The 19,864-nt window shown below is 28.8% G+C and overlaps 1 protein-coding gene across 1 annotated transcript in view; it reads right to left on the reverse strand.

Annotated features, from left to right (window-relative positions):
* Nucleotides 1–2,884, reverse strand: part of LOC107441470 (voltage-dependent T-type calcium channel subunit alpha-1I) — a 313,139-nt gene extending 310,255 nt beyond the window's left edge. Inside the window, exon 1 of the mRNA XM_043045682.2 lies at nt 973–2,884. Coding sequence (XP_042901616.2) covers nt 973–1,352 — 380 coding nt within the window. The 5' untranslated portion in view covers nt 1,353–2,884. The remainder of the gene's footprint in view (nt 1–972) is intronic.
* Between the last annotated feature and the right edge of the window lie 16,980 nt (nt 2,885–19,864).

The raw sequence follows: 19,864 nt of genomic DNA on the forward strand, positions 1-19,864 counted from the left end.
ATAATAAAAATTAATAATAAAAAATTCAATTGGAAATCTTTATTTGTGCTCCATGAATGTTTTCTTAAAGGAGAATCCTCCAACATGTTTATGAAAATTTATTGTCTTTTTTCAGGGATAAAGTGCTAAATAGCTCAATTTTTGTTCCAATATTGAAAAAATTTCATCAAATGCTCATTATTTACAGCATTAAAGGTCTAACTTCTCTATTAAAAATAATTGTGGAATTTTTTAATTCATGGCATAAATAGTTTCTTAAACAAAATTTGAATTAAAAACGATGAAAAATATTAAATATTAGTTTAAATAAAATGAAATTTAAAAATCATAGTTAAATTTCTTGATATATTTCTTTATACATTTTATACCTTTAATGCATGTCAAACCACAGCTTTGATTTTTAGCTTCAAAAATTAGTTCTAACCGTTTTAAAAATATGATTAAAAAGCAAAGATTTTTGTACTAAAAAAATACTCGACTTCAGCCTGTCTTAGCATTTACAGCAGTTGCTTTAAATATAATAATTTTCAGTATGGTGATATTTCTTTCTTCAAAAAGTGCAACAAAGTAATTAAGTAATTTAAGTAAAGATAAAAAAATGTATAACATGGTATTGTTCGACTTTGCTTGATGAAAGGTATGAAAGAAGAAATGTTAAATAGAGTCGTAGAAGTTAATAACATTTAAAAAGTAGGATAAAACAGGCTTAAAAACCAGATTTTTCAAACCAGATCATCAATTTTTCAATTAAAAAATTGAATTCAATTCAATTTTTCCTTTCCTTTCTTAAAATAATGCCAAAAAACCAGCCTTAATTTCGAATATTGGGTTGAGTTATTTTACCCACAAAGTAGATAGAGCCATTAATGCATACCACACATTATAAATTTAACACTACATAAGACACAGAAATCTTACCTTAGAGATGCCCTAGAAAAAGAGACACAATTAATGAATGTAGCAAAAGGATATGGATTTGAGATAAGCCAAAGGCACCAGTTCCTGGGTCGAGTCGTTTGCTCTAGGCAGTACCAGGAAACGGGTACGTAAGTTGGATAGGGAAGATGAGCTCTGGGATCGAACTCGGAACTTCCACTCGCACTACAGCTACAGGTGGAGCTAGTTCCATCACACTCAGAAGCCACAGTAGAGCTGCAAGTCCTAGAAGAACCGCTTGTGGAACAGCTGTAAGCACTAGAGCCATGGCTACCATGGCCAGATGAATGGTCAGACAGGACAGATACCTTGTCCAAGTCATCCTCATCGGGCTCAATATCGGCCCTCCAGGATTGGTCAGGGCCTCCACAAACGGGGTTTCCAGTTACTGCCTTCTGCTCAACGAGTTCTGTCATGGCTCGTTGCGTGGCTGCTTTTTTTTAGAAGTCAGGGGTAAGCGAATGTTGTGGTTATTCACAATCTCTCTTATCATGGTTCGCATCATTTAAAAAAACTTATTTCACATCATTGTTTCACGAGTTGAAACTTGTCATATTATCAATTCGTGACAAACTCAAGATGTTTTATCCATACACATAAGCTCGGCTCAAACACAAAACTTGCAGCATAGCGTACCATTGGAAATATTAGCACTTAAGAAAATATAACTGGAGTTTTGATTATCCGGAATTTGTACATAATCCATAGCCATTTTTGGGGTGTTAAAACTAATATAATTTATTGCATTAATCAAGCAGAAGTTTTACGGAAGTATTTTTTTTTTCTTATTTCAAATTATAATTTGGAAAAGCAAAATGAAATGTATTTAAAAGTTAGATGAGAAAATTGTTTTCACATGTAATTCAGAAGAAATCGGCAAATGTAAAGTATTTCATATATTAACCATTAACAACTTAAATGTCTTTTTTGCGTTAGGTTGAAGATAATTTGCTATTCGAGAGGATAGCATTATGCTCATTCTATGGAACAGAATACATAAGTAGGCATTAAATTTCATTTCAATTTAAATTCTAATTTTTTTTATGCAATATATGAAACAAATAACTAAAATTTATTGCAAATGTGGCATGATTAAAACTGATATCACTAGAAACAATCTCGTTTAAATTTTTTGAACAGAGTCTTTTCATTTTTAATTAATTTTACTTCTGAAACAAAATTTTACTTTTCCAAATATTCTAATTTTTTAAATAGTTTCTAATAGACACAACATTCATTCCTAAATTTACTATAAAAAATTAAGTATTCAATATAAAACTAATAAATTATGAATTATAATTTATGTATTGATTGTTAAATCTCCGACTAAGGCTAAATTCGGTTTAAAGGAGTTAAAGGGTGATACGAAAAATTAATTATTTTTTTCCCTCGAGAACATATGATTAACTTCATAAAACTCACTTCCACCAGCGGCTCACATCTTTTAAACACATACAACAATTCATTCCATCACGAGGCAGTTTCATAGCCAAAAATTTCGCCAACAAATGTCTCAAAAATCAGATGCTGATTCGATCCCTAATCGAGATCAGATACAAAAATAATTTAGATAATTTTTATTTATTATTCTAGAAAGTGATGAGTCCGAAGAAGCACCTCGTATCGACTCCGACTGGATGAGAAGCAGATAGAGCTGCCGGACGAAATACGGGAAGCAGGGGTGAAGGGGGGTAGGAAGGGTGTAAAAGGGAACTGTTGCTCACTTTCAAGGCTAGGGCGCTTCCTGCGTTCGAAACTAAGAAGAAAAAGAGGTATCATTTGCTTTCAGAGAATGCTGCTGAGTGCATTTCATTAATTTTGCTCAAACAATGGAATGCATTCATAATTTGTAAGCCCCCGTTTTTCAAAACAAAAACTATTTTTTTCTGCAAGCTTCTCCCAGTTTTCCCGCTGCCGCCACTAGTTCGATTTTCTGAAAGACGAACGGAGCGCCCCGGCTCTCGCAAACTCTCGTGTTGATTCGCAGATGGACGAGATCACGCCCAGGTGAGCATCAGGAGGATAGGAGGATGGGGAGGTGCGCTGAAAGTATTGACTTACCTGGGATTCGGAGGAAGCGCAGAATTTGACGCCATTTGTACAAAGATTTGTACGCGATTTTTTATTGTAATTTAGAACCTCTTTATTTTACCCCTTTTTTACTTATTTTTATTGAGAAAAAAAAAACTCTCGAAACCTAAAAACGAAAAGTAATTATAAAAAATCAATTCTATGGAATCCTATAGAAATATATATCCCTTTTCTACTTTTATAATACAGAAACTGAGATATCAGAATTCGATAATTGAAAACCTTTACTATCATTGTCCACTTTCGTTTCAGGGCAGTGTCTTCTTATGATTAACGCGCTGCTTTTAATACATTGTACACATCCATGAAAATAATTATTTCACAAATCTTAAATTGCTTTTAATTACGCTTGATTCTTTATTTCTTTTTGAGTAACAATTAAATTGCAAACGAATGCTGTTTCATCGTAGAGTTAGTCTATGCTGAGCTCAAAACTTACACGGCATATTTTATTTTATTTTTGCTCTCATTGTATTAATACCTTTGAATTTATTTTTACTATTAAACTTTTCCGCTATGTTTGAGCTGTTTGTGGGTTTTGATCTCGATCAAGAACTGTTAACTTTTATGCTGTTTGCTGTTACGTATGTTTAGTACCATGTTTCAGCAAAAAAAAAAAATTTCTCAATCGATGCGTGATTGACTGTGTAGTTGTACCAGGGTTTCCTTTTGCGGAATCTGTCGGAACAATGTGCCTTCTATACCCATATTAGGGTGGGGCGAATAAAACTTTCAATATAATTTAGATAAATCAAATAAATGCTTCTGTAAAAAAGGTCGAGTGAGGTAAAAAATTCAATTGGATTCGAATGTGGATGTGCGCAAGGTAATAATATTATACAGGATAATTAAAAATTTGTAGTTAATAAGTTTCAATTTAAATTAAGAAATTTTAAAATTGATAATTTTAGATATATTAACGTTTAATGAAAAAAATATTTTTAAAAAATCTTTATTATATATTGGAAGATTTTTAGATACGTATTTGTCATTATTGGATTTGCACATGGTATAAATATAAAATGAATTAAAGATATTTTTAATAAATTTATTAATAATTATAAATTCTGTAGTGAATTATAAATTATTAAAAAATCATATTAAGTATGAATAATTTATTATAATAGTAGCATTTACTCAATTAAATTTTTTAATTATAACATACAATCAACTTGAAGATTTTATATAGAATATAATTTCATTAGTTAATATCCATTCTTTTTATCAAATTTTGAAAAAATTCGACTGTTTTTTTTTTCGATAAATAAACATTACTGCGACTTTATTCATTTCTACTTAATTGATTAAAAATGATGTCTACCTAAATGTTCCTAGAAGCATTAAAGTTCTAAGTAATTAGTTTATTTATATTAAATTTAATATTATTTCTCTTATAGTAAAAATCAACAATGCAGATTTTTTCTTCTTCTTTAATACCTAAATCCAAAAAATTAAAATTACTATTATCGCCATAATTACGAAGCAAGATTAATTCCTCGTAGTAAATATTTAACAAAATTTTATAGTTTTGAAAATTAAAGATGAAAAAATAGATCCTTACGACATGTTTTCCATTGTATAGTTAATTATTAAAAAAACAAATATTAATTAGAATTTCCAAATGATCAAAATTCTAAGTAGGAATATTTTTATAACTGTAGTAAGATTCCAAAAGAATATCTTTTAGGTTAGAAAGGGGTTATAGGTCATTGAAGAGATCCCGAATTGTCGTTCCTAAGAGCCGAAATCGAATTAATTTTATTTGGTTTTATATATTCTAAAATAGGTTGAGTATTAGTGATAATTCAAGCAAACCTTTTAGTATTCTTAAAAATGCTATTTAAGTAGTTATAGAAAATGTTGCCAGGTTAAGTTGGTTTAGGTAGACCCATAAGTGATTGTTCTAAATTCGATATAAATTTTATAAAATTTTGAACTGTTTTAGGAATGGAAAATTTTATATTATTAATTTTAATTCTTAGCATCTTATATAAAGCTAATTTTTAATGCTAATGTTATTTAAATTGCTAATTTTAAAATTTTTACTATTTTTTAATTCCTTTTTGAAAGTTCAGCATCGAATTTTTTACAGAAGATTGCATAATTATTGCAAGTTTTGTCTACAGGGGTGCAAAAAAAATTTAAAATTTTCTATAAAGATTTTCTACAAAAAAATTACAAAATTTTTGCTTAATTGATCGATTAACTTTAGAAACATTTGTTGTATTGTTACTGCTATTTAAATTTTCCTTATTGAAAAAAAGTTTTTAAAGTAATAAAAAATCCCATTTCCATTCTATTAGCATACGTAAAGGTAAAGAGAATCTATTTGATATCTTTAAACAAAAAATATTGAAATCATTAAGAAAGTATTTTAGAATATTAATAATTGATGTATGGTAAATGGGCCAGAATTTTGTGACGTTTAACATTAATTTTCTTAGTTCAAAGTTTTCTAGAACATTTCACTTACCAGTAATAATATGTTTATGATGTTTATCAATAAATTCAAAATGTCTTCCTCACAGTTACATTCATAATCGGATATATTAAAACAACATTATAATAAAAAAAAATTACTAATAAATTTATAATTAAAAATAGTCTTACCAAGAGACTTATTATATATATCAATTTTAATTATGTTAAAACCTTTTAATGGAAACAAATCTTTTTAATTTTCCAGAAATATTAGGAAATAATATGTAATACAAGTCTATAATATATAATAATATATAATATAAATAATATATAATAATGTATGTCAAAAATATTGTTTTGAAAGTTAATAACAAAATATAAGTTATCTAAATTTTTCTTCGCATTTCGCAAAATTTTACTCTTTTTTATTTTTTGCAAGATCGAAACAAAGAATTTTGATGTGTAAATTGGTAAAAGAATAGCTGTTAATAAGATCTTGACATATATATATATATATATATATATATCCATTGAATCTAATGCATATAGAAATACGAAGGTAATATTGTAACACTTGCGCGCATTAATTAAAACTTAAAATAAANTACAGATAGGAATGCAAAAAAATAGAAACTGTAGAGAGAAATGAAACAAAATAAACGAAAAAAAAAACAGAAATCCAACGTAAATAGATTTTTTTTAAATTTCTTTAAATGATTTAGTGGAAAATGTGGAACAATGATTTGATACAAAATTGTGAGTATTTAATAAAAGAAATGATGCAGAACGATATCTATGTATATATATATATATATATCATTAAGGGAGGAAACAAAATATTTAATTGGTTTAATATTGTAATGCTTATTAAAATCTTTTTTCTTATTAAAGACAAAATTTACATTTAATTTGTCACTGTTAAGAGAGTTTTTATTGCATCCTGATCACCGTTAAACACGATTTGTACGGTTATCTTTCATGTGAAAAAGTGAGTAAGTTGAGTAGTTATTAAAGTTAATCTCTGTATGTTGGAAGGTATCGTTAAGCCCATATGGCAGTATAAAATAAGCATGCAATAATTTTCTTTTTATAGTGTTAAATCAATATTTTCTACTATATCTAAAATATTAATTTTAACTATTCAAGTAACGTTTAACTATTCAACGTAATTTTCAAGTGAATCGCATTCGGCAAATTTCTAATCTGATTCTAATTTCTAGCTAAATCCTAATTGAATTTTAATTAGAATTGAATTTCTAATTGAATTGAATTTCTAATTGAATTTATAATTGAATTTACAATTGAATTGAATTTCTAATTAATCATGCAGTCTAAAATAGTTCAATTCTGAGTTATTGACAATTATATTACTGAACGATATTGATTATTTTTAAAATTAAGAGAATTACTAGTTTGCCAGCATATTTCATATTACAAAATAACATCATTAATTTTACAATCAAATTTAAAGCTATAGTTATTTTAAATTATATGTTTTTTGTCAATATTTTTGGGTAAGTTTCACATCTTTTATTACCACACTTTTTATAAGATGGGGAAAATTCTGGAATTGAATGAAATTCTAAAAATTCTTTGTTTTAGGAGTAGCAGGTCATCGATCTGAAGGTCCCCTCTGGGATGAGATTCCTCGTATCAAGTACAACATGTAGAATAATTAAAATGTTTAACATATTTTTACCAGGCACTAAATTAATATTTTTGTTTAAATCCATAAAAATAGGCTTAAAGAGCAACGACCCAAACACACGAAATTAGAGAAATAAGTTAAAAATATAAAGAAAACTAGGGAAAAATACAGAGATGTGTTTAAAAGAGAAGAAAAATTTATTAAAATATAATATTTTATAAAATTTTACATACATACATACATACATACATACATACATACATACATACATACATANTTACAGTTATATAACAGATATACAGGTATATAACTTTAAAAATTTTCAATAAAATTTAACAATGTTTTGCAAGATTTTTAAATTAAATTATAGACAAAAATATTGTTTTAAAATATGAGAACAAAATTTTTAAAATCTGCGCAAGATAAGAGTTTTTAAAGTAGTTCTATTCTGCGCATGGGCAGAAAAATGAAGCAAAAAAATTTTCGAAATTTTCAAGTGAATTGCATTCGGCCAATTTCTAATCTGATTCTAATTTCTAGTTAAATCCTAATTGAATTTGAATTAGAATTGAATTTATAATTGAATTTAATTTCTAATTGAATTTGAATTAGAATTCAATTTATAATTGAATTTAATTTCGAATTGAATTTATAATTTAATTTAATTTCTAATTGAATTTATAATTGAATTTAATTTCGAATTAAATCTGATTTTAATTTCTTAAAAATTTAAGAAGTTTCAAGCAATTTTTTAAGTATTTTTTGTACTTTTTAAAAGAAGGCTCTAATTTATAAGGGATTTTCGACAAATTTCATTTTGTATCATACGACAAAATTTAATAACAAATAATAATACCTTACAATAATTATCCGCACATGCAAATGTACGGTATAGGGAAATAAAGTAAAAGAAAACATTCCTTTATGGTGGATTATCTCCCCACTTTGCCAGTGTAATTTTTAATCAATCTCAGTACAAATTAAAATTTGTACACATAAAATTTGTGACAAAACCCTTATTGTTTTCAGCTTTCTTTTAAAAAGTATAGAAACTACTTAGAAATTTGCTTGAAACTTTTCAAATAAAATTTTTTTCTTTAGTTGCCAAATACGATTCTCTGCAGAAGTATGGAAAAAAATGACTTTTTTTTCTTGCATGCGCAGTATGAAGGAGCTAATTTAAATACGCATATCTTGTCCAGTTTTTAATGATTTTTTTTTTAAGTTTCAAAACAATAATTTTGTGAATAATTTCAAAATGCTCCCAAAATATTGTTAATTTTTATTGAATATTTTTAATGTTATCGCCAAAGTACGTAAGACCAAAAATTATTTTTATATAAAAATGTCCATATTTCTGTAAATATTTAATACGAAATTTTATGCAGTTATCGAAAATAGCAACCAAGTTACAAGTTTACTTTTCTGGCACAGAGTGTTCAAAAATTCTTGTTTTCTTTCGTAATTTATTGTCGGTCTCTTAAACTTTTGAAAGCTTTAAATTATATTGCTAATTATGAACAATCGCACAAACTAAACATCTCTAAAGTTATAAATAATCTTTTAAGTATTTCCTTTTAAAATCAAAAAAAATAATATCAGAAACTGAAAAAGTCTTTTCCATTATTATAGAGAAGTGTATTTTTAATTGAATATTCATGTTTCCCAATACTATAATTCCGTCAAAATATTTTCGTATACTTTTCATTTGGTAACTTTCAAATTTTGCAAGCTATGATAACATCCGTATCATTTACTATAGATACAGATACCATTTATGCCAAGATTTATATAAGTGTTAGCATTCAATGTCACATTCATATATGTCTGCAGCTGTGTTTTTTTTTCAAGTTTCTAGATCTTCAAGATCTGTTGCTTCCTGAAATTATGATTCAATTTTATTATGACAGATAAAAACAGTATTTAAGGAAAATGCATCATAATATTTAATGCGAATAAGTTTAAAATGCTGTTTGCATGTTTTACTTATAGTAATGAAATCTTTATATAACCTTTATTTTTTCCTGTTTATTCATGAGTTGTTTTACTTTCCATGCTTATTTGGTTTGTCATGGGTTCATCAATTTTTCGAGCAATGCAAATATCTCTAGGTAGGTAAGTAGGTAGATTATTTACGCCGCGGTAGAGCTGCCCAATGGGCTATTAGAGACTGTCTGGGAAATATCCCTGATGATCATCCGAAGACATGCCATCGCAATTTTGATCTTCTGTTGAGGGGATGGGTTCAAAACTACGAGGCTGCGTTGTTGAAAACTGATTATATGAAAACTAAAAATGAATCGCCTGTACACACCTGGTTACTAAATTAAATAAAACGTAGTCTTCTGGAGGAGGCTACACTAAAAAGCTTACTACGCTACTACATTTAAAGTCCTATCACGCCTCCTTAATGCTTAAATTGCCTCCTTTAATCCCAATCCTTCTCTGTTAATATAATTTAAACATATGTAGTCTCAATTTCAAAATCCATAGTTTTATATACTGAAATTTCAAATTCATCGATCCCTTTAATTTCAAAGAAAAAATCGATAATGTTGACAAAGATAATGTTAACTGCTCATTCTCTGTTAATATAATTTAAACATACATAGTCTCAATTACAATATCCTTAGTTTTGCATGCTAAGATTTTACGTTTATCGATCTCTATAATATCAAAGATAAAATAGTTAATAATGTTAACTGCTCATTCTCTGTTCATAAAATGTAAACATTCGTAGTCTCAATTACAATATCTTTAGTTTTGAATGCTAAGATTTCACGTTTATCGATCTTTTTAATTTCAAAGAAAAAATAGATAATGTTGACAAAGATAATGTTAACTGCTCACCCTCTGTTAATATAATTTAAACATACGTAGTCTCAATTACAATATCCTTAGTTTTGAATGCTAAGATTTTAAGTTAATCGATCTTTTTAACTTCAAAGAAAAAATAGATAATGTTGACAAAGATAATGTTAACTGCTCACCCTCTGTTAATATAATTTAAGCATACATAGTCTCAGTTACAATATCCTTAGTTTTGAATGATAAGATTTTACGTTTATCGATCTTTTTAATTTCAAAGATAAAATAGTTAATAACGTTAACTGCTCATTCTCTGTTAATATAATTTAAACATACATAGTCTCAGTTACAATATCCTTAGTTTTGAATGCTAAGATTTTACATTTATCGATCTCTATAATTTCAAAGATAAAATAGTTAATAATGTTAACTGCTCATTCTCTGTTCATATAATTTAAGCATACATAGTCTCAATTACAATATCCTTAGTTTTGAATGCTAAGATTTTACGTTTATCGATCTCTATTTCAAAGTTGAATAATTACTATAGAGTATTATAAATAACAGTTTTAGTATGTTATTGAAATATAAAACCTTGGGGGAAAAACTTAAGCGCGTATCAATCGCAAATTTCCATTGTTTAGCTTTAATATGTATTAAAATATTCCTGGTCATAAAAGAATCGTTCATTTTAAATATAGAAATAGTGGCAAAGAAATCATAAAAAAATCAATGCGTATTCCTACGACAAGTATATTCAATCATTCAATAGATAACTCAAAGGCAAAATTTGTATATAGATATATATTTCAGAATAAAATAGTCGTATCTGAAACAAAATCGAATCGAAATAAAAATGGTAATTTGGTCATGCCAATGAATATAAGCCGTAAAACAATTTTTGTGTCTTCACTTTAGTATCAAATAACTCCAAATGTTCGTTTCGGATCGCATTACTAGTATGCACTAAATTTATCGGAATTAAGTTTAGTTTCTTCTTCTTTTTTATTGGGTTAATCAAACGTACCCGTTAGTTGAATATAAAGTGAAATTTCTTCTCTAAAACGGTCACCAAGTTTTTAAAGTGTTATAACAGTTCGAAATGAATTTAGTAAACTGTCTTGAACTTAATAGTAATAATATTAACATTCTAAAATGAGTATATTAAAAAAAGTTTTTTTTATTATTAAAAGGCTAAAATCGATTGGACAATATGGCAATTTTCTTCCCCAACTCTATAATTGTGCTCTGTGTTCGCACTGATAAGTACCATAGTTCAGTTTATATATAACTAAAATATAATTTATATACATGACACAGAGCCGCGATGGCTCAGGGGATAGAGCGTTCGCCTTCCAAAGAGATGAGCCGGGATTCGATCCCGGAGATGGCTGGTTGACACGAATTCCTCATCCGGCTTACACCGATTACAGTGCTGACGTAAGTGGTAGACGGATCATGGGGTAGAGTCCCCTAGCCATCGGACTAACCGTGGGAGGTTCTCGTGGTCTTCCTCTCCACGTAACGCAAATGTGGGTTAGTTTCATCAAAAGGTCATTCACAAAGTCTAATTTCTCCCAATACTTGATCCAAGAGTTCCCTTGTCTTCTGGATTGGGTGCAAAGTTACAAGGCTACGAAGTTGAACATCAGTAGCCGCAAACCCAAAATTGGGTCGGCTGTTCAACGAGGGATATAATATATACATGACACTGCCATGGTCACTCAGGGGATAGAGTGCTCGCCTCCCAATGAGGTGACCCGGGTTCGATCTCAGTGATAGCTGCTCTGTTCGAAATCCACATCCGGCTCGCACCGACCACAGTGCCGGCGTAAAATTTTCTCAGTGGTAGACGGATCATAGGTTTGAGTTCCCTTGCCATTGGGCTAACTGTGGAAGGTTTTTGTGATTTTCCTCTCTATGTAACGCAAATGTGTGTTTGGTATCAAAAAGTCCTCCACGAAGACAAGTTTTTCCCAATACTTGATACATGAGTATTCTGGATTATGTTCAAAATTACAAGGATACTGAGTTGAACACTTGTAACCGTAAACCCTAAATTGGTTCGGCTGTTCAACGACGGTTATAAAATTCATTTAGCAAACATTTAAAATTATAAATTTATAATTATAAATTAATTATAAATTATAAATTAATTATAAATTTTAAATTATAATTTATAAATTACATTTAGCAAAAATTTCTTTAAAAAAAACCCACTTTTACCGTTTATATATATTTTAGAAGTATGTTTGATATTTTACTTTGATTTCGATTTTAAACTTTTTTGATATAAATCTCGTAGATATTTTAATTTTAGAAAGTAGCATTAAATTTTGTCGCCAACATCCCTTTTTGTCTGATATATGTCACATTTTGCATAAAAATTATTTCAAAAATAAATAAATTAAACAATAAAAAAGAAAATAATCTTTTTTAAATAAATTAAATGTACTTTAGGAATGGGTTTAATTACGCATTCAGTTTCGTAAGTATAACATGCAGTTGATAAACTCGAATATGACGAAAAAATATTTACGCTTACCAACTAATGATAATATCGCTATCAAGTGTTTCATTGTTATTAAACTTTCGATCTTTTCTTTCAAAAGAATAAGACGCAGTTAATTTTTGATTTGAAGAACTAACAACTGCGCCACACCGTTTTCTGAAGGCATCTGAACATCTTGGGAGATTCGAGATTTTCTTTTACTAAACGATTTCGACCTGTCTTAATTGCTACGAGATATGACAATTAAAATTCTAAGACAGTCCAAAACTTTAAAAATCACTTCCTTATTGAAAATAACAACAATAAACTACACAATAGTGTACGCTATGGTTCCAAACTGCGAAGCAGCTTATAAATTTAACAACAGTTGTTGCCAGATGTACTTAGAAAAAAGTCTTAAGAAAAATCAGATTAAAAGTAGTGTTTATTTGTTTGTATTTTTGAAACCGGAACTATACAACAATTGAGCTAGATGCTATTTGTTTACAATTTGTTTTCGCTAATTTAAACTATTTATAAGGGTCATATATGTAAGAGTTAAATTTTTTGGATTCAGTAAAATATAGTTTATTTTAAACAATTTTGAAAAATCTAGCGTTTTTTAACGTTATAAAGCTTTTACTTCCCTTAACACTAGAAAAATTGAAACTTAGTATATACCTATAAAGCGCAAAAGCAGTCAAAATGATTGGATCGTAAAAGAATAAATAATGTGTGAAGAAATTTGTTTAAAATTAATTTCTAATATTTTTTACATTAATTACAAGCCGGCAAGGTGCGCTTGAATGCGAAGCCAATGGCCACGGGTTCAAATCCCGCTCTGGGCATGGATGTTTCTCTCTCTTGTGTTGTCCTCTGTTGTGCGTGAGGTGTGAATGTGGCCCACCCTATGAACGGGTTTGTGGCAGTGTGGCGTGGGCAATGTTACTCGCCTCCGTGAGTTTGGTTCACAGTTGCCCATTGGGTAACGCGAAATGAGTAAGACCGCTGGCATCTAATATTAAAAGCATCATCATAGTTGACTCAACTGCCCAGAGTGGTCTAGCATAGTGATCCCTTCACAAATTTTCTACAGATTTTTGACTATTTTTCTTCAGTTTCTTTCAAAAAGTCTGTATACACTGTTTACATTTGGAATTGTTTAGTTTATGAATAATTCTTTTTTAGAGTGGAATAATCATCCATTTTGAGTATATAAGAAGCCTAGTTCATGCGGTTAATTTTTGATTACATTTTATTTTAGATCAAATAGTTCCAAGTATTTTTAAAAAAATATTGGAGACATTTTGAAATAATTAACACACACAGGGGTTTAAAGACTAAAAATTAAGATTTCTTCTCATTTTTAATAATATCGAATATAATTGGTAAGGTATTTGAAGAAAAAACACTTTGGAATGGCAAACACTTCTCAGCAATTCAGTGCATTCATCCATTAAATTTTGAATAAATGTTTACTATCCCCTAAAATACTTTTCAAAGTTTAACTTACAGTTTCGCTTTTTACGTTTATCTGCTTAGTAATTCAGAAATCTATTCTTAACAGAAATCAAAATTTTTTAACTGTGCCTTAGAGTTGAGCTAATTAAATATTTGGAAGAGTTGCGAATGGGAAAAACAAAACAAAACTGGTAGATAATCAAAAAGAGAACTCGCGAAGAATCTTTTATTTCTGAGGATTCTTGAAAGAAATGTAACGAAAATACTTTTTTTCTCACTAATCAAAGATTTAACTAAACACTTAAATGTTTTTAGACAAAAAAAAGGGAAAAACATTTTCTCGAATAGCTGAATGTTTTATTCAATCAAACATGATTTACAAAACGTTTATGCTTCAATATTTTGTCGAAAACAAATATTTCAAATAAATATTTAAGTTATATTTTCAATTGAGATATTTATTAAATTTCTTAATGAAGATATTTTTATAATCCTTGTTTAAAGATTATCATAAATTTAAATCCGCCTATTTTATAATTGTCCACAAATTAATTATCGATCTCGTAAAATGAAATGCATGATTTCATTTTGTTAACTTATGTTTAAATTATTTTTTACAATTAATTATTATAATTAATTATTACAATTAGTTTTTATAATTAAACAGTATAAAACGGTAATTGCAACATTGAATGATACAAAACTAATTTAAGTAGGCATGTCTTAACTATTAAACTTGCAACTCTTATTGAACTCTTTATTATTAAAAGACAAAATAAATTAAAAATACATTTAAATATTTTAATATTTTTTGGGAGCAGTGGTGACTCAGGGGATAGAGCGTTCGCCTTCCAATGAGGTGAACTGGGTTCAAATCCCAGCTATGGTTGATCAATATGTATTCCACAACCGGCTCTCTGGGACTGCAGTGCTGACTTAAAATATCCTCAATGGTAGACGGATCGTGGGTTAAAGTCCCCTAGCCATCAGGCTAACCGTGGGAGGCTTTCGTGGTTTTCTTATCCATGGAACGCAAATTCAGGTAAGTTCCATCAAAAAATCATTCACGATGCTGCGTCTTAATACTTTATCCAGGAGTTCCCTTGTCTTCCGGATTGGGTTCAAAATTGCAAGTAGTTGAACATTGCGTTGGTTGCGTAAGCCCAAAATTTGTTTGACTGTTCAACGATGGTTATAGAAATAAAATAATTTATGGACATTTAGCATGAATATTCTATAAGAAATAAAATAAATCAAACGCAAATTATTTATGAATTCATGTTAAATAATCTCATAATTATTAAACTGATACACAAATAAACTATTTAAAAATTAAGTTTTAAATTATTTAAAAACTACCCTTGTTCAAAAATAACAAGTGTCTCCAGTGCATTTAAGTTTCACTATAAAATCACTATAGTAAATAAGTTTCTGTTTCAGTCCATATGTCTGCTTATATTTTAGTTTATACCAACATGCCTTTAGAAATAGAATTGTCTTTTATAGCATTATTTTTAAACCACAATTCTTTAATCATTATGCTTGTTAAGAATATCCTTTACGAACTTCATAATTGTCACGAAACATCGTGTACACCAGTGGGCAAAATTAAGAAATGGGGAATCAAATAACTCAAGAAATGCTGGAGGGAAATTGCGTGTATAGTTTATTGTATGCAAAACAACAATTAAAATGCTATTCAGAATCACAATCAAATCAACTAATAAAGCATTTCGGCAAATGCCCTTATTATGAATACTGTCCAATTGTACAGAGATTTTAAATTTACCGGTTAACCGCTTCTCTGATTATCCCGAGTTAACTCGGGTATGTATATTTTGCAAATGTTTATTATCCCGAGTAAACTCGGGCATAGCAGAATTCGTCAATACGTTTTATTTTGTCACGTTTTTATTCGGCCGGAAGCAAGACAAAAAATAATAATAATCTGCTGTGATTGGAAGTTTGCCAATATTTATTTGAGAGTTTTGTTATTTGTGGGACTGCAAACGTGTTTTGTACAATTGTATATACAACGGTTGATGAATTTACATATAAAAAAAGGAGTAAAAAAATGGCGTACGAAAAAAAATGCAGATGATTTTTCAGATTATAAAGATGTGAACATATACAAAGACTAATATTTAACTTTTTTTATTGCCCGAGATAATTTGGGATCGTAAACTGATGGTAAATTAAATATTTTTTACGCATAAAAAAATTAAATTTCTACTTGTGTACTATGTTTTGTTTTAGTTCCTTGCATTTATTAATAAAAAAAAAAAATTTGTAGATTTTTTGCATTTTTTTTCTTTAAAACAATTGGAAAGGGAAGTGGTTAAAATGGCAGAAAAATATGACTAGTATTCTGTTTGGTTGCATCTGAGACAATGAGTCGCCATGATAACAGCATGGCTACTCATCATGCACAATGAGTAGCCATGCTGTTAACAAGTGAGTTCAGGAGTAATTGCGGAAGTCGCAAAGTTTTTTTTAAACTCCTCATCGATTCTGGAGGAGGGGGGGGGATAAATTGGCCTGTTGCAAATGTCCTTACTAAGAGCATCTCATGTATGCTCAATAGGATTAGATTCAGAAGATTTGGTTGATCAGTTCATTCGTTGAATATCTTCATTTTTATTACTTTAAGTTCACCTTTCAATGTCTAAAAAAAAACACATTTTATAAAGAGGGAGTGCATCCTTAATATACTTATTTAAAAATTATTGAAATGTGTTCTACCATGTTTACAAAATATTTTTTATTGCGTAAATACATAAAACAATAGTTTGAAATTCCGAATAAATGCATGTGAAAAATAATGCTTATTAGATTCATCAACAGTTTAATGAGTTGATCTACACTGTTCGAAATTTCTCGGTAAAAATGGTTAAACAACAATTTATTTAATTTTATTTTACCATATTCAAATTAAACAGTCAAATTGACATAAATAAGATAGTATTCAAACTGTTAACTGTGAGAAAAATCGTTTACTAACTGATTTCACTTAATACAGTTAAACAACCTGGATTTTATCGTCCCACGTAATGAAGCTACTTAGTTCCTTGCATTTGGGTACATATTGTTGGCAAGATGGCTAATCTGTCCATCTCATGACCAAAAGAACAGGGGTTCGAGTCCCAGTGTCGATACTCCTGTATTTCCTTAATTCCTTTCAACAATGAAGAGTTTCCAGTGTCCTGCACTCCCCAATTTGTGACTCTGGTCTATTAGAGTATGATGCTCTCCTTTACACTAGATGGCAGCACTTTAAAGCTACCAAACTATCTCCAAGTCCAGTTAAATTACCTTTTTCTGGTTTTGAAACTATGCTAGTTGTAAATGGTTTAAAAACTGTTCAGTTTTATATTCAGGTGTCTTTAACCATACTAGTTGCAAACTGTTTCAAAACCGTTAAGGTAAAACACGTTTTTTATCGTAAACTTTACGGTTAATCAGATGGACAGACTGCTGTCGGTTATTTTACCATAATTTCAGAATGGGAACTCTAACAGTGTAAGAAAATTGAATACCTTCAACATTTTATATCAATAAATTATATGCCATTATATTGATTAGGAAAACAAGGAATTTCAGTTGATTAAAAAGATCTGTGATAATTTAGAATCAACATGTATTAAAAAAAATTTCGATTTTGTTTTTAAAAAGAATAATGATTTGAACTATAAAATGATACATTTAGAGAGTGTTTTATATCTATAAATAATATATCATGCTTTCGTAATAAGCATAAACACTAATGTATCTGAAGCAATAAAAGTTCCTGATAAAACTTTTAAAAAAATCCATAATTCCAGAAAAGAGATATAAACTAAGAAAATAATAAATTTGAATATCACATAGTAAAATAAATTAGAAATTCTCCCGTACTTTCTATTCCAACACGTACTATAAATTCATATAATTCGTTCTTTATATCTACTCAGAAATAAAGTAAGTTAAGTCAACATATTTTACTTACAAAGAAATTCTACGAACTCTGACATTTCTGTTATGATATCTTATTGATTTTAAATAGTTACATAATGGGATGTTATGATAAGAAACTTGCATATGGAAATAAATGGTGAGTTTAAAGGGATTTTTTACTGTGAACATTTTGAAGTAGGTAAATTTTATTTTTAAGTTCAACTAGGCAAGTGTTGTTTTACACAGTACTATACTTTTCAAATCATGCATATTTTGAAATGGTTCAACATTGTCTCGCAAGGTAAAAAAATCGATTTATTTTGAAAACAATAAAAAATAAGCAAGTGAAATATAGGGTAAACTAACCAGTGAAGGAACACTTAAGCTTCGCTTGCCCTTTAAAAAATCATATTAATTTCAAAATTCGTAATTTCAATTAAATGACAGTGTCAACATATTTGTTACTAATTGCAAATTATGTAAAAAAAAATTGTAGAGAACTTACATAATATTGTTTTAAAGTTTTGGAGGTTCAAATAACAAGTAGTAAGAAGACCAAGTGAAGGAACAGCTCTTACCAGTGAATGAACACCCAGTAAAGGAACACTTAATTTTGGTTATTTTTTAATGCTCTTTATGAATTTATAAGCCATACAAATATTTAAAAACAAGCCTATTCTTGAAATTATAACATATAAATACTTGGAAAATGTTAACTTTTTTTTGTAATCATGAATTGAAAATTAAAGTGTCAACATATTAACACATACTGTTCATTCACTGGGAAATCTATGCCCAGTAAAGGAACATTCCTGTTCCCTCACTGGTTAGAAGTTGTTTTTCGCATTTTTAGCATACTTTTGATGCGGAACATCACTAACGGTACAAAAAAATTAAAGTTTATATTTTATTTTCATTAACTTAGAAAAGAGCCTAATAAAGGAACACTTGTTCCTTCACTGGTTTTTCATCGTTTGGTGATCCAGTGCTTTATTATGCTATGATGCTTAAAAAAAAATAAAACGTAACTTCAATAACTATATTTTGAATTCTCTTTTTCACAGTTAGAAAAATAAAACTATTACATGCAATTAATTCCACTTCAAACACATAAATACAAACACTCACCTTATAATTTTTTCAAAGAAACAAGATGTTGCAGAGTTAATAACGAACTTAAAATTTTTTTCAGAGAAGTCTTTGTGACCAGGGAGTCCAAAACATTGCTAGATGACTTCCTATTGTTTGGCAGTAAGCTATTGTTACCAATCAATCTAAAGAAAAACTTTCAAATTCTTATTTTTAATCAATATATATGAAATGTTCCTTCACTGGGTAGTGTTCCTTCACTGGGTAGTGTTCCTTCACTGGTAGGTTTGCACTATTAGTAAAAAAAAAACCCTCGAAGGGATGATGTACTAAAAATCAGATACGTAGAACAGGTGGATAGGAGGGGAAATAAAATTCTGGTTGTTTAACAGTATGTGGTGAAATCAGTTAATAAACGATTATTCTCACGGTTTGAATACCATCTTATTTATGTTAATTTGACTGTTTTGTTAGAATATGGTAAAATAACAATTAAATAAATTGTTATTTAACCATTTTAACCGAGAAATTTCTAATAGTGTTTCATAAAGGATAAGATGATGATTGCCCAACGACGACTAAATTCAACCGTAAAACCAAGTGCATCTTTTTTTCCTATATATATATCTGTTTTTTTCCTCTTGCTGTTATGAAGTGTGAGATGATATTTTTTCCCGTTTGCAGGAGTACCTGCTCTTAAAGACATAAGTCATTCTTTCATTTCCGGGAAAGCTACCATTAATGGTACAGTGTGGGAGAGCTACCAATGTGCGTCTCAATCGACACCCATTTGGGAGACAAATGGAACGGATCTTCTCCTGAATTATCTATAAACTCCCCTTTATCCCATTGATCTTATATTAAGGAATAGTTCATTCTCGGATCCATTCGATATTTACTTTACTCGAAACCTTTAGAAATAATTTGAGAGTTGTATGATAATAAATAAGTTTCATAAATAAGTATGAGATATCTTACTGTATATA

This window comes from Parasteatoda tepidariorum, chromosome 3 (assembly GCF_043381705.1).
Source record: "Parasteatoda tepidariorum isolate YZ-2023 chromosome 3, CAS_Ptep_4.0, whole genome shotgun sequence".
Classification (NCBI taxonomy): domain Eukaryota; kingdom Metazoa; phylum Arthropoda; class Arachnida; order Araneae; family Theridiidae; genus Parasteatoda; species Parasteatoda tepidariorum.